This window comes from Rhynchophorus ferrugineus, unplaced genomic scaffold, assembly GCF_030347505.1.
Source record: "Rhynchophorus ferrugineus isolate W39M unplaced genomic scaffold, kcgeb_rfMv2 rfM1, whole genome shotgun sequence".
Classification (NCBI taxonomy): Eukaryota; Metazoa; Arthropoda; class Insecta; order Coleoptera; family Curculionidae; genus Rhynchophorus; species Rhynchophorus ferrugineus.
Window position 1 is genome coordinate 13,981,980 of NW_027472580.1, and position 15,396 is coordinate 13,997,375.

Here is a 15,396-nt window from a genome sequence, read left to right on the forward strand (position 1 = left end):
AATCAAGATATCAATCATAAATCAATGTAATATTTGGTTGATATAATTTACATGTTTTTTTTTCCTTATTACAAGTAAATAAACGGGATTTTTCCGTAGGCAGGATGAAAATCAAAATTACGTTTCAAAGGTAAACTTTGAACCAGAAAAACGCGGTTTCCTCCAGTAATATTTGGTAAATAGAAAATGTAAAGTAAATAAACCCCTGACATTTGGACAGAGTTTTTTTTTGTCGTTGCTCCAAATCGTATTTCTTATTTCCTAAAACCAAGAGATGGGATCGTGCAGGAAAAAAGCGGGCTGTCGAACCGACGGCAAATTCACGGTCACGCTTCTGGAATCAAATTTTCTGTAGTGCGACGATATTGACGAAATACCTGACGAAATAAAGCACTTAACCTAACGCACTTTCAAAATACTTTTAAAATTTGTCCTTTTTAATATCAAACTGGCTGTTGAATTATTCATGTCGCAAATCTTAATCCAATTTTATCGTATTGGCATGTTCTTTTCTCATTATTTTATAAGTAATTTACTAAACCTCGTGAGCCTTCATTAACGGTTGAGGTAAAGCAAAGATTTTTTTTACTATTTAATTAATATATTGTTACTAGTCGTTTTCGTTTAAACTTACAATTTGTCTTTATGCTAACTTAAATCTAAATATATAACTAGGAGGACCCATCGTCCCTAACTCAGTCTCTGGTGAAATAATGTTTACACATGTAACTGCTGAATTTTTTAATATATGCACCTCACTACATAACACTGCACTAGGTTCTTTTGAGTCTGTGTCCTGTTCTGGTGGTATCCAAAAAGTGGAATATTTCAATATTAGTATGAGAATGGAGTCTTTATTCATGCCCCCTTGCAATTCTCTTGATTTCTTGACTGACTGTGGGTATCTGAAGGTCTCGATGTAGGTAATCAATCCTATAATATTTGGGTGCACCCACAATACCTCTTAGGACTTTGTTCTGAAAAATTTGTATTTTATTAATGTTACTCTTTGCAGAACATCCCCATAATTGAGCTCCGTATGTCCATATAAGTTTCAATATTTGCTTATATAATAGCAATTTATTATGTACTGATAATTGTGATTTTCTTCCAATTAGCCAGTACATTTTCGTATATTTCAATTCCAGTTCTTTTCTTTTCTTCTTTATATGTTCCCTCCGGGGAAATTTTGCATCTATATTCATTTCGAGATATTTAGCGTTGTTGCTATATGAATGATAGTGTTATTTAATGTTATTGGTGCTTGTACGGTCTGTTTATAGGTGAACTGCACATGTACAGATTTACTTTCATTAATTCTTATTTTCCAAGCTTGCGTCCAATTATTTATATTGTCACTTATCTGTTGTAATTTTCGTGAGGCTACTTCACTATTGTCCCCGACAGCTATAATCGCAGTATCATCAGCAAATGTAGCCATCGTGATATTTTCCATTTGTGGCATATCACAAGTGTAAAGTAGATAAAGTATTGGTCCCAGTACACTTCCTTGTGGTACACCTGCTTTAGCTTCTTTTATTGTAGAGTAAGCTTCTTCTTGCTTGACTCTAAACATTGTGGTTGTAATATATGATTTTAATAGTTCGGTGTGTTGTTTTGGTAGCATTTTCTGTAGTTTATGAACAAGGCCTTCATGCCAAACCTTATCGAAGGCTTGTGCTACATCTAAGAATATAGCTGAGCATACTTTTTGATTTTCCTAGGCTTTTTCAATAACATCTGTTATTCTGTGGACCTGGTCAATTGTTGAGTGTTTGTTAATAAACCCAAACTGGTGTGTTGGTATTAGGTTTTCTCTCTCTATGATAAGCAAAGAATAAAAACAATTTTAAATTCGACAATATATTTTTTTTAGCAAGAGTTGTAATAAAATATTTAAATCCTTCATTTGAGCCATCATTTTACTGGTGAAAATATTTAAATAATTAAGACTTTAAATCGTATATTATCAGATGTTCGCACTCAGACTGATCATTTTTTCGTTTCAGAAAGAGTTAATTGAGAAGAATTTACTTTAATCAAAACGTTTGTCATGATTTTCTACAACTTACTGGTTTGCCAGCGATCTAATCATCGATCAACTTTTACACATTCACAGCATTTCAAAATCACGTGGCAGCAAAGCCAACTGTATAAATCTAAAAAATTGCTACTCGGAAGGTGCTATATCTTGTGAGTATGATGAGTCCGACAAAATTATCTATTCGTATTCAAAGAATGTGTCCTTCACAACTTTTCGAATATGTCGTCAAGCGTAGTCGTGAAAGACGATGACTTTGTGTCTGCTACTTACCATTTCTGGTCTGTTTTGCGACTATACGTCGTTCATCTTGTTCAATAGACTTCGGTAGACCGATGTAAGAACAGTTTCATTCGGTTTAAGCAGCATACAATACACTATGCCTTGCTGGTCCTTACATGCACAGCTTCACGGCGCCATATGATAATGAATTCAGTAACACTTCAGTGTTAATGTAGACTCACTTTTGTTACCTCTTCTTTTTCCTCTGTCTGAACCTTTCCCATATCATTTAAACTTCTGGAAACAGTTTATCCAACACATACTAAGTTTTCTGAACGCTCTTTGAGAGGAGCTTTTCTGTATTTTCCAAGTCCAATAAATCTTGTAATTCCTTGTCTTCAAGCAATGATTCATTTGAGATCATTTTACTGGTGAAAATAGTTAAACAATTAAGACTTCATATAGTGTTTCAGATGTTCAGATTCACAGTGATCATTTTTACTGCAACTAAAGTTTTTGCTGTAACCAAAATTTTTGTCATGATTCAAAGATTCAATGATTATTTCACAGCATTTCAAAAGCGCCTGCCAGCCAAATCATACTGTGTTAAACTGAACAATTGCTAATCGGAAAGCGGTATATATTGCGAGTATGTTGGGTCCGACAGAACTGTCCATTCGAATTTCAAGAATGTATCCTTCACAACTTTTTCAACATGTTGCCAAGGGTTGTTATGAAAGATGATGATTTTGTGTCCATCGCTAGACTTTTTTGCAAGAATACGTCATTCAACTTGTTTAATAGACGTCAGTATACCGCTGCAAAACAGTTTCATTCGGTTTTAATAGCATGCAATACACTACGTCTTGCTGGTCCTTACATGCACTGCTTTACGGCGCTATATAACAAGGAATATTCCACTTCGGTGTCAATGCAGATTCACTTTTGTCACTTCACATTTCTTTTCATAGCAGGTCAAAATCTGCTACAAGAAACTCTTCTTTTTCCTCTTTTTGAACCGCTCCCATCTCATTTAAAAGTCTGGAAATAGTTTATTCAACTTCTGCTAAGTTTTCTGAAACCTCTTTTGGGAGTTTTTTGGTTTTCTAGTTTCTCGTGCAATAGGCCTTACAATTCTGTATCTTTTGTGGTCGTTTACATCGTTATTTGTCAAGAACTTCAAAATCACCACTTTGAAATCGTTAAAACCAAAGTCAATAATTGGGACATAATGCCACAGAAATTGATTTAAATAAGTTAGTAACTTCGCCAGCAGATTTCTTCAAGTGAAAAAAACAAAAATAAATCTCTAAGTTACTATTTAGAGCGTCGAATAATACTAAAAGTAATACAGTTCTAGACATTTTGTCAGAAACCATCAAATTTAATACTTAGATTAAGTTGTATAGCTGATCAAAATGTATACAATCACCCAATAAAATTCTGGATCATTTCTCACTGTTTATGTTATAAATAAATAACTTATTTATTTGGAATTAATAAGCTTTACTTTAAAAATACTTTTGAGATTACGCAACAGTCATTAATATCGATTATCTCAAAATTACAAGGATTAATATCAGATATCTTTGCCTATAAAACAGCAATTTCTTTCAGTGTTCAACAGCAGCGCATCAGTTGCCGGAGATAGAAATAGTTCATAACGTAAGTTGTAAGTTGATAAACTATGAATCGCTCGTAATGCTTTCAGATATTTCGAAGTGTTGCATAATATAGTAGTAATGATTTTGAAAGTTAAGCATATGATAATAGAACTTGCTGCATCAGAACTTAAGATTAGTACAATTTTTTATTCATAAGTTATTCTCGACGCTGAGATGATTAATGATGTTATTTTTCAACAAATACTATGTGTAGTTTGGCTACAGATCTCTTGCTTCAGTGACGTTATTTGAATTTTGATATTTATGCCAACAACTATTTTATTCTATATGAAATCAATCATTATAAAACATTTGCTTTTTTATTATTTATTTGCTTTATTTATATATTTTTATAATGTTTTGTCGCCAAGTTCAATATACGACTATTCAAAGCAACTTTATTGTTGGTATATTTTTAAAGCATCATATCTAATTCAAGGTTCTAACGTAACTGATTATTGTATTTTCATCAATGAGCAACTTAATCGACAAAAATATATTTCACTTTTTATTGTTTGAAAATTGAATAGCAAAATAATCAACTTATTAATTGCATTTTCTGAGAGTTTTCACTGGCAATATGATTCGGATTACAAATACCTTCTAGGCTACGATCCCATTTCATCTAATTAACTCAGTTAAGGGGTCTTGAATTCAACAAAAGTTTTGGTTTTTTGAATTTTGTTATATGTGTAATCGATGCTTCAACCAATTAAACACTTTATGTAAAAATTATATGTGTTGCTGAAAAGTGCGTACGGCGACATTGTTAGAAAATAACAATGATACAGATGGAAGAAACCAATTCAACGTACCCTGATAAAATAATTTAAAATATATTAATCCAATAAAGCATTCTATCGCATCAGATAACCGGTCGATTGAAAATTTCTTTTCCTGACACATAGATGGAGCTACTAGAATTAAATCCATATGTTTTTTAGTTAACCCTAACCCTCAAAAGGTGCGTGTACAAATTTGACATCTGTCGGATCATTAGTTTGTGAATTATAGCATTTTGAGTGAAGCACCTTTTGTTATTGTAAAAAAAATGGATAAAAAGGAATTTCGCGTGTATATAAAATATTGCTTTTTCAAGGGAAAATATACAATTGAAGCAAAAACTTGGCTTGATGCCGAGTTTCCGGGCATTGCCCCAGGAAAATCAACCATCGAAGATTGTTATGCTAAGTTTAGACGTGGTGAAATGAGCACCGAAGAGGATGAACGCGGTAGACGCCCAAAAGAGGTTGGTACCGACGAAAACATTTTAAAAATCCACAAAATGATTTTGAATGACCGTAAATTGAAATTGAATGAAATAGCAGACACTCTAAAGATATTAACTGAACGTGTGCATCATATCATTCACGAATATCACTTTCGACCAAAAACAAGCTGATGATTCGGAGCAATGTTGTGAAAAAGTTTGAGAAGGCGTAACAAACCCAATTTTTTGCGTCGATATGTAATAATAGAAGAAAGATGAATTCATCATACATAGGAAAACGAAACAGTCGGCAGGCAATGTTATGGCGCCTGTATTTTGGGATGTGCATCGAATAATTTTCATTGACTACCTTGAAAAAGGAAAGACCATCAACAATGACTATTACATAACGTTATTGGACCGTTTGAAGGACGAAATCTCCGAAAAACGGCCGCATTTGAAGAAAAAGCAAGTGCTGCTTCACCAAGACAATGCACCGTGTCACAAGTCAGTGAAAACGATGGCAAAAATCCATGAGTTGGGCTTAGAATTGATTCCTCATCCACCGTATTTTATAGATCTGGCCCCAGCGACTATGTCCTATTCTCAGATCTCAAAAAATTAAGAGAATGAGAAATTTTCGTCGAATGAAGAGGTGATCGCCGAAACTGGGACCTATGGTATTCCCTTAAAGGGAATTATGTTGAATAAACAAAACTAATTTTGCCAAAAAAATGTGTTTTACTATGGTAGGCCAGGGACTTTTCAATTGACCTGTTATACTACAAAACAGAAACTACTTTCATACTAATCTAATTTTAACTAGCACTATATACTTACAATATACACTTCCTTTTTAATGATGCAAGATTGCTATTTTCATCCATTAAACCCGCTCGTGATGTAATCAAAGGATTTCACGGGTAGTTACTAAAGATAAAACACGCCCTGCATATTCTAAACGGGATGGATATTCACAAAATGATAATCCTGATTCCTGTTATAATAATCTTAGTTCTGAAGGGACCATTATAGAAAATATAATATTCATAACAAATTAATTTTACTTAACATTTATCTAATAATATAATTGTTCTTCCATTCTACATACCAAAACACAATTAAATGCTTCGTTGGATTAATAATAATTTATTTTAATTAATAATAAGTGAATTTGAACTAAATACATACTATCAGATTAATTATACAATGTTGATAAAACGTCGTTAAATTTGACCTAGAAAAATATATAAGTATTTAACATTTTTAAAAATATATTTTTTGAGGCTTCTCAGTAAGATTCTTATATTTTTCGTTACTAATTATGTTTAATGAATACTAAACGAAGCAGGGCTAGATACAAGAGAAAGGAAGTACATTTTTGTGACGTTTCTAAGACATTGAGCGTCTGATGGAATGATGTGGTTGTCAAAAAAATATCGATATATTCTAGACTTGTTTTTTAGATACTCTGAAAATATTAAAAGTGTATCGGTCTGTGAAATATATATCCGATAATTGAAAAAATATCGATATTTTGTAGATTTATTAACAGTTTGACCACCACAAAAAGCTCTGACCACAATATATTGGTTTGTTGAAAAAATATTGTTTCTGATACCTTTTCGATATGCGCAAACAAATATCAGTAAAGAATACCGAATCAGTGGTTGCCAAATATAACGGTTTGTTGAAAATATATCGCTTTTGGTACCCTACAGATTTCCACATATTTAAAAAAATATCAATGTATAGATTTTATAGAAGATTTACATAGGATTAAAAATATATTTCACGATAATTGTTAGGAAAATATAGCTCTTGATACTTTCGATATTCTACAAAATATATCTATATTTCGATATATTATAGTTTTATTATTTTGATGATCAAAAACGGTCTTTGGTCTATCAAAAATAAATGGTTTATTGATATTTTGAAAAAATATCGATAATTTCTTGATTAATTACTCTGAATAGTAAAAATGGTTGTTGATTTGAAGAAATATCGGTTGAAAAAAATAATTGAATTTTTGAAAAAATTCACTTCGCATATTTCGTTATTGGTTCTAGAGGAATATCGCGTTATATCACTTCATTTAAAATATAGTACGGAGCATCGACAATGGCACGGAACACTTTATTTTGCAACCGTTGCGTGATGTATATATTAGACTTACTAGCGCTTCCCATAGTTGGATTTCGCATGACCAAATAGGCTTGAGTATAGATTTATACAATAATATCTTTGTTATCTAATGATAACTTGGATTTGCGCTCAATAAGCCAATACATTTGGTAGAGTTTGAGTACAAGATGTTTCCTTTTGGCTAGTATCTGCTTCTTCCAAGTTAGGTGTCGATCTAGATACCTACCAAGATATTTCACATCATCTGCTTGCGAGAGTTGACAATTACTGATATAGACTGGTGGACATGTTCTTCTACCGAGCGTTAACGTTATATGACTGGATTTTGTTTCATTGGCTTTAATACGCCATGTTTTCAGCCACATTTGTATATGATTTCGGTGTGTTTGTAGGTTGGTTGATGCTATAGCTGGATCTTCATGAAAGGCTAAGACTGCCGTGTCGTTTGTGTATGTTGCCACAGTGGTTATTCTTTGTTGTAGGTATATCGGCTGTGTACAGAAGATGCGGAAGACCTTGTGGAACTCTTGAATATATTGCATATAATTTGGTATGTTTTAAACCAAGTTAGAGACAAGAATTCATTCCAGAAGGTGTTTTATCGGATTAGAAATCAAAAATTAGATCATAAGCTTACTATCTTAACTTCTTGTATAAACTCTAAATAAAAAAGGCAATCTCTCGTACAGCTCAAAAAATTTTTTACGAAAAATATAAACCGTATATGCTAGATTTGGCTCTCTCTAACTTTAGCTTCTCTTATATCTAACAAAAAAAGAATAAAAAAGCGAAAAGAAATTAATAGAATGTATATTGAAAGGCGACAACAGTGCAATTCTTTTCTGATGCATTTTAATCTATATTTCCTGAAAGTATGCTGTATCCCAAAGAAAGTTGGAGAAGGAGTACTTACAACGCCTTCTCACTTGTGGCACGGTTGAAAAATAAAACATTCCTAAGCACACGTTACAATGAAATAAAACAATTACGTTTATTGTATTATGGCATTGCTACTTTACAAATACTAAAATACGATGAAACATATTTGAGATTATTATTCCTTTCCTGTTTTCACAGCGCCACTTGCCAATTTAAATTTGTTTAAAATGAATTGATCTATACAGCACGGAGAATCAAACAATCATCTCCGCCCTTTCCTCTCTCAAAATTATTACAGTGAGGAACTGGTACATCTTCATCTGTTATTGCGAAGAGAAAAACAATGGAAGCGTGCATTTGACTGAATCAATAATTACCTGAATTAACTGAATTAATTATAATAATTAATAATTACTATATTTATCGAGTTTTGTCATCGAGTCCCTAACTGTAGTATTAATGATGTTAAAAGGATTACAAACATTCTCATTCAAAACAACACATTCATTTAATCGACGAATATCAGTACCAAAAAATGGTAGTGATACTGGTAGTGTAGTGATATATCGTATAACCGGATCCTTTTAATGGAATAAACTTTCGTATTACCAAGACAACACCCTATTTAACAAGGGAGAAAGGATCTCAACAACGTTTGAAAAATCTTTTCTATTATACAATTCTGATATTGAATTTGATAATATGTTTGAGACAAATACAAAAACTAATGAAAAAACTTATTTTATTTACTTAACTGACTACTTTTTAAAAATATTTTTCTGTAAATTCTGTAAGACTTTCCTAAAACTTAGCAAAACACCATCTTAAATCGATTTCTTTTCCATTATACAATTCTGATATTGAATTTGATAATATGTTTGAGACAAATACCAAAACTAATGAAAAAAATTTCTTTTATTTACTTAACTGACTACTTTTTAAAAGTATTTTTCTGTACATTCTGTAAGACTTTACTAAAACTTAGCAAAACACCATCTTAAATCGATTTCTTTTCTATTATACAATTCTGATATTGTATTTAAAAATTATTTGAGAGAAATACTAAAACTAAAAATGAAAAAAACCTATATTATTTGTTTAACTGACTACTTTTTAAAAATATTTTTCAGTAAATTCTGTAAGACGTACCGAAAACTTAGTAAAACACCATCTTAAATCGATTTATCCAATTTGCAGGCACAAATCTGAAGACGACCGATCCCGAATTATCCAGTTTGCCTGAATGGGACGCGGACCAATTCTACTCCAACTCCGATTTCAATATGGACAGCCTGCAATCGGGCTTGTTCAATTCGCCCAATATGCCGCTGGACGACAAGACCATCGCCGAATACGAGAAAGGGTATCGGTACGGAACAAACAAGGATAAATTGGATGAAGCTTTGGAGAACGCCGTCCTGAAAAATGAAGCCTACAGGGAACCGTACAGCCAGTTCAGGTATAATCTAATTATGTCTTTAATACAATAATTTAGAATATTGTCTTGATTAATTCTATATTATTAATTAATTCTGTAATATTCTCAGAGCATTTCATAGAGACAAGCTACGATTATTAAGAGTATTTCAAATTGTTTATTATAGCAATCTAGTAAATTAACATTAATAAGTTATTTATTTTTATACTAATTTGCTACGGTTTTAAAATTACTAAGTACTTGTTCTACGATAAACACACACGTAATGTACACTGAATCACTTAAACTTCTGACTTCACCATCATTATCTAGGAGCTGGAAAACCTCAATATTGACATGCTATTGGACCCTGTCTCTAACCTATATCTTTGAGCATAGTCCTTTGTAACCCTTCAGTACCCTGAGGCATGGAAAAAGACCTAGTTTTGAAATCTTTTTATGGTATTTCAATTGCTTTTGTTGGTACAACCCCACAGTTAAAAACCACAAGTTCACATTGGTTTCAAGACTTATTGCTATAGCAAAATTTTATTATATACTGACAGGGCTGAATATCTACCCAATAACCAGTAAATTTTTGTACTTGTACTTGTACATCTTGAGTACTTCAAATAAATTTTAACATGTGGCTTCGACCTGAACTTAACACTAAGGGCCAATCTAATATATTTGATTGTATTTCTATATACACTGCCTTGTTCTTGCTTCTTCTATTGGTAATATCAACATGCACTGATTCATTTTGATGCTCCATTTTTCTGTCCAACATTTCTGACTATACATCATATAAAGCACTGGTCCAAATACATTTCCTTGTTGTATACCTGCTCTTAATTTCTTCAAGTTGTAATGAGTTTCTTCTTATTTGACTCTGGAATGCTGGTTGGTTATATATGACTCTAAAATGTTTGAATGCTGGCCAGAGAGTAGCGTTTTAATCTTATTTTTTACCGTCACACCAAACTGTATCAAAAGCATCTAAAAATGTTGCAGATCAAACTTTATATCTTAAGAGCTTTAGTGTCAAATCAAAGATGTATTTTCTCTAAATTGAAAATGAATTTGTACAAAAATGAATTTTGTATCATAACACACGAAAATAATACGCTGTTGCACAAATATATATAATATATAATTATAAACTATAGAACTTTGAGGAAAAGGTCAATATTCATTATAAGATCAAAGAAGCAAGTTAAATTTTAGATAATACCATAAAATTCGCCAAACATACATTAACGTGAAAAAATAAATTTTAGTGTTAAAAACAATTAAAGCTGAAACAAATTGCAATAAAAAAATATCAATTCATGAATATTATGTTATTAGAAAACTTTCTTTTTGATTTTCCAAGAACTCAAAAGGTATTAAGTGAGAAAATTCAAATAAAAAATTAAGATATAACGTTAGATGGTTCATATTCTATAAAATAATTAATTAATTCATTATTAACATTATTATTACTTAATATTTAATAAAATTGACTGCTCTAGACAATTTACATTGAATATTCCATCAAAGTATTTTACGTATATATTAAAATATATATGTTATATCAATATTGATGTTAGAATAATAAAGTTCAGAGTAACATAATAAAAAGTGCTGACACGAATTTTTCCGTTTTATTGAATTTGTTATAAGTTTTTTCAAAAATTTTTATGAATGTCTCAAAATTCGAGATGTGACAACACAAATATATTTTTGTAATATGGAATGTAAAGTCTCACCTTTAGAATATAATGAATAATTTATACAGCTTTTAGCAGATAATCTATCACAAGTAAACATAACACAAATTCTTCGTTTATTCAGTGATTTATTATTTTTAATGTATTGTTAAATATTTTTACATTTTTTAGATTTTATGGTAGTAATGACCGTAGAAGAAGACGTGACACCAATAAGCAAATGAGGTAAGAAGTAATTTTAACATTTTTGTTATTATTTATATCAATATAGAACATAACATAATCATTAAACACTAGCTTCGTCTTGTACAACTTCTAATTAACGTTAATAATCTTCCCGAATTTCTAAACGTCAATATTTTAAAGGTCTTTAATCACGTTAATATATTGGCTCGATTCACATTCTAACTATTTCGTTGAGCTTAGTTTAAAAAAGCCGTATTTTTATAGTATAAAGGTTAATATTTTAAAACAATAATATATTATTAAAGTTCCTGAAATAAATTTGTATATTATATATATAAATATATAATTATTTTTTACTAAATAGTCCCATTGATTACAGATTAACACATTTAAGCAAAATTAAAATGAATTAATTATTTATATATTGTTTTTAAAAGAAACATTGCAACATTTAGGTAGAATATATGTCCAATATCAAATACTACTATTTATGATCTTGATCCGTATCCTTTTTCTATCCATGATGCTATATTTGCCTGTATTGATCTGAAGATTATTGTTAATAAATTGATGTGTTTATTCATATTCCATACGTACTACAATACATCGTAAAAAATACGCAAAACTTCAACATTGACATCAACATACATTGAGCTCTTTCATCATTTTCGCTGGTGCAATATTCAATAATACAGATATTGGTGCTTCCATCCTTCTGGTTTGAGAATTAATGAAGAAAAGGCCAGTGTATTAACAACTGACGAATTGATTGCTATAGTGAATGTAAACGGGATCCAGTTATAGCAAATAAAAGTATTTGCAATGAATAATCAACAATGAATAATTTGGCCAGGCTGCCGCAGCTTTCGTTTCTCTAAGTTAGCGTCTGTGAAAGAGAGAAAATATTACCTCCTATATGGCTACGGAATTGTTATAGTGTGACAACCGCTTGATTGAGGGCTTCCAAATGTGATGCTTAAGGTGAATTCTACATATTTTTGCTAAAATTAAAGAGAACACAGAGACACACATAGACAGAGAATTTGACATAGAATAGACCAGACTAGAAGAATAGACATAGTTTTCGCTGACTTCTGTGTCGAAATCGACTTTTTGAGTACGCAGTAAGCGTCTCCAAAATGTTTGCGGCTAATCGCCAACTCTAGTGAGATTTGGTACAGAATGTTATTAAGTCTTGAAACATCAAGAGCTGCATATTAGTTGATAAGTAGACACTCCCCGAATGGTCTATGGATTGATGATGATAACAAAGATCAGATTATTTAAAAGGTTCATATTATCGTAGTAGACACCATATCTATTATTAAATAGTTTTGACAGAAATCGGTGGAAAATCAGGACAATAAAGTGAGTCAAAGATAATCTTTTTGATTACCATTGAGGCAGATTACAAATATGACAATCTGACAGTAGGATTGTTTCAAGTTGGTTTCGACTATCCGGTTCCGATAATTTCGATGTTAAAAATGTACGGTGCTCCGGAAGATCAATTGATGCAATAGCCTTAGCCTAATTTTTATAGTCTAGAAACTAAAAATTGCCACAAATATCATTTGGAGCCATTAGGAAAAGGTTGGATACTATAAGAACCTTAATGTATGAGTGCCACATTAGTTAAACAAGAATAACCTCATAAACTGATAAACCAATATTGAATTCCTATGTATGAATCGACTCATTTCAGAGCAAGGCTTTAAGGAACATGCTCAAAGTTTCTCAAATCTGTCTCTAAAATAATACATGATAGCTACAAGTTGACAATAGATTTATGTAGAGAGATGGGAGCTACGTTCTTACGTAGAAAAGCTCTCGTATTATAAATATAATAAACAGTCTAGACGATGGACAACAGTGTTTTATTGTTCTGATGCAGATCACCATGGCGAACAAAATACAAGAAATTTCTAAAGTGGCTGATAACTGGTGATGAAAAATAGATCACTTATTAAGCGAACACGGTCTTGGTTAAAGTATGGAAAAAAATTCCTTAACCCTTTCGGGGCCAAATCCTTTAACGTTTTGGATTTTTTTTTAACAGTAGTCGTGTTTTATAACATTTTTAGAGATTTTTGGTATAGAAAAAATAAACGTAAGTTGTATTTTTTCCAAAAAAAATTATGTCCATTCTAATGGACAAAATCAGTCCAGGCTTGTGGAGTCAACAGCAAGAGTAAAGCAAAAAACTTAATCAACCAAGCTATTTATTATGAAAATTAATAAAACAGTTTCTGTCCTTGCGTATATTACATTGGATGAAAAAAATATGTTTTTTTGCTACAGGCTTCCAGTTTACAACGTCCAGCTTCATTTTTTCAGTTTCAGATTTTATAATGAGTATGGCAACTGCCCAACAAATCTCGGCAATATACGACATATGGTTCTGGGAGATCGACTACTTCTTTTCAACTGGTACAACCCATTTTATTTTCCGTGTTTCATAGGTTGCATCTCTAAGACACTTTTGGTTAGTGAGATATATTTTGCATAAAACCTGTTTGTTTCTCCAATTTTTCCTTTTTTTTTGGTATCTATTATTCTTCTTATTTAGGTTCTCCCCCGTCTATTGCTGTTCCTATATCTCCATTGTCATGTGATAAAACTGAAAAAAAGGAACAGCATAAGAGATATACACGTTCTCACAAGTTGTTTTGATTCCTTTTGTTTGTTTTCATCTGATTATTGATCTACATACTACAAGAATAAACTTTTTTCATATCTAATACGTAAAGAAAATAATCATTCATCCAGAATCGACCAGCTTTTTGTAAACATTTTCCGATTCCCACCCATCATCACAGTATAATAGTTCTGTATCTGACTAATCATTATTTTCAAGTATTTACAGTAATTGTCAGTTAAAAATATTTCTCTCGAAGTCATCTTGCCCTAAAATCAAAATTAATCAAGTCCATCTCAATAAATTAATATAAAAATATCGATCGTGTGTTGAATGTACGTCACATTATATTGCAAATGTTCGATTGATTCAGTTACTTATCCTGTGTCAATAATTTGATCAATCGTGTGCTCAGTTACGATCATATACTATGAAACATGCGTCTCATACATAATGTTGAGAGGATCTTCAATAAAATGATCAGAGAAGTCGTTAACTGTACCAATGTAATTGAGCTGTATGAAAAATCGTGTCCACTATAGTGGACGCGGCGCCTGAAAAGGTTTAGAAAAGCCTTGAAAAGCCATAATGTTTTAATAATAATAATAAGGCCCTTGTCAAGGAGAAATAAATAATAAAAATACCTTCCATATAATCTTCAGTGTTATAAGTATACTAAAATTCGAATTCGAAGATATTTTCAACTTCTTTTTCGTTCATATTTTATGGTTATTCGAAGAAAAGCCCTCAATTTCACGCAAAACTAATGGGTTCCTTTCTACTACAACTTCAACTGTTCATTTCATTTCAGATAATTATTTCCTGATAACTGAACGAACAATTTCTTTGTGAATATAATTTTATTGATTTACTAGGCAAGACAAGCAACAACTTTTAAATAAAAGTTAAAAACAAGAAACTAGTAGTTATTGGAGTTTGTAACGTAGCGTTCACGAAGTTCTTTTAAACAAATAACGAAAACTCTGTTAGCTGCACCGTAATTTTCCAATCAAAAGTATTCCTATTACATTTCTGCACTTCTTCCATTTATTTTCCAAGCACAACATTCTGACTTAACTTGGCTCTATTTATTTTGCTTAATATTTTCACCATAAATGCAAATTAAGACGAAATATTGATCAGTGATATTCTAGTGTTGTTTAAATATTGTGAAAAGAAAACACCTATTATCTTATTGGCTTCCATTGTTTCATATAACTAAAAACAATAGATAATACTTAATGAATACAGACCGTTTTTGTATCAGTAAAAATAATCC

The 15,396-nt window shown here is 31.3% G+C and overlaps 1 protein-coding gene across 2 annotated transcripts in view; it reads left to right on the forward strand.

Moving 5' to 3' along the window:
• Nucleotides 1-15,396, forward strand: part of LOC143204583 (uncharacterized) — a 74,639-nt gene that overhangs the window by 41,933 nt on the left and 17,310 nt on the right. For both annotated transcript variants that reach the window (XM_076417249.1, XM_076417259.1), the window contains exons 3-4: nt 9,362-9,623; nt 11,465-11,518. In XM_076417249.1, the coding sequence (XP_076273364.1) occupies nt 9,362-9,623; nt 11,465-11,518 (316 nt within the window). The remainder of the gene's footprint in view (nt 1-9,361; nt 9,624-11,464; nt 11,519-15,396) is intronic.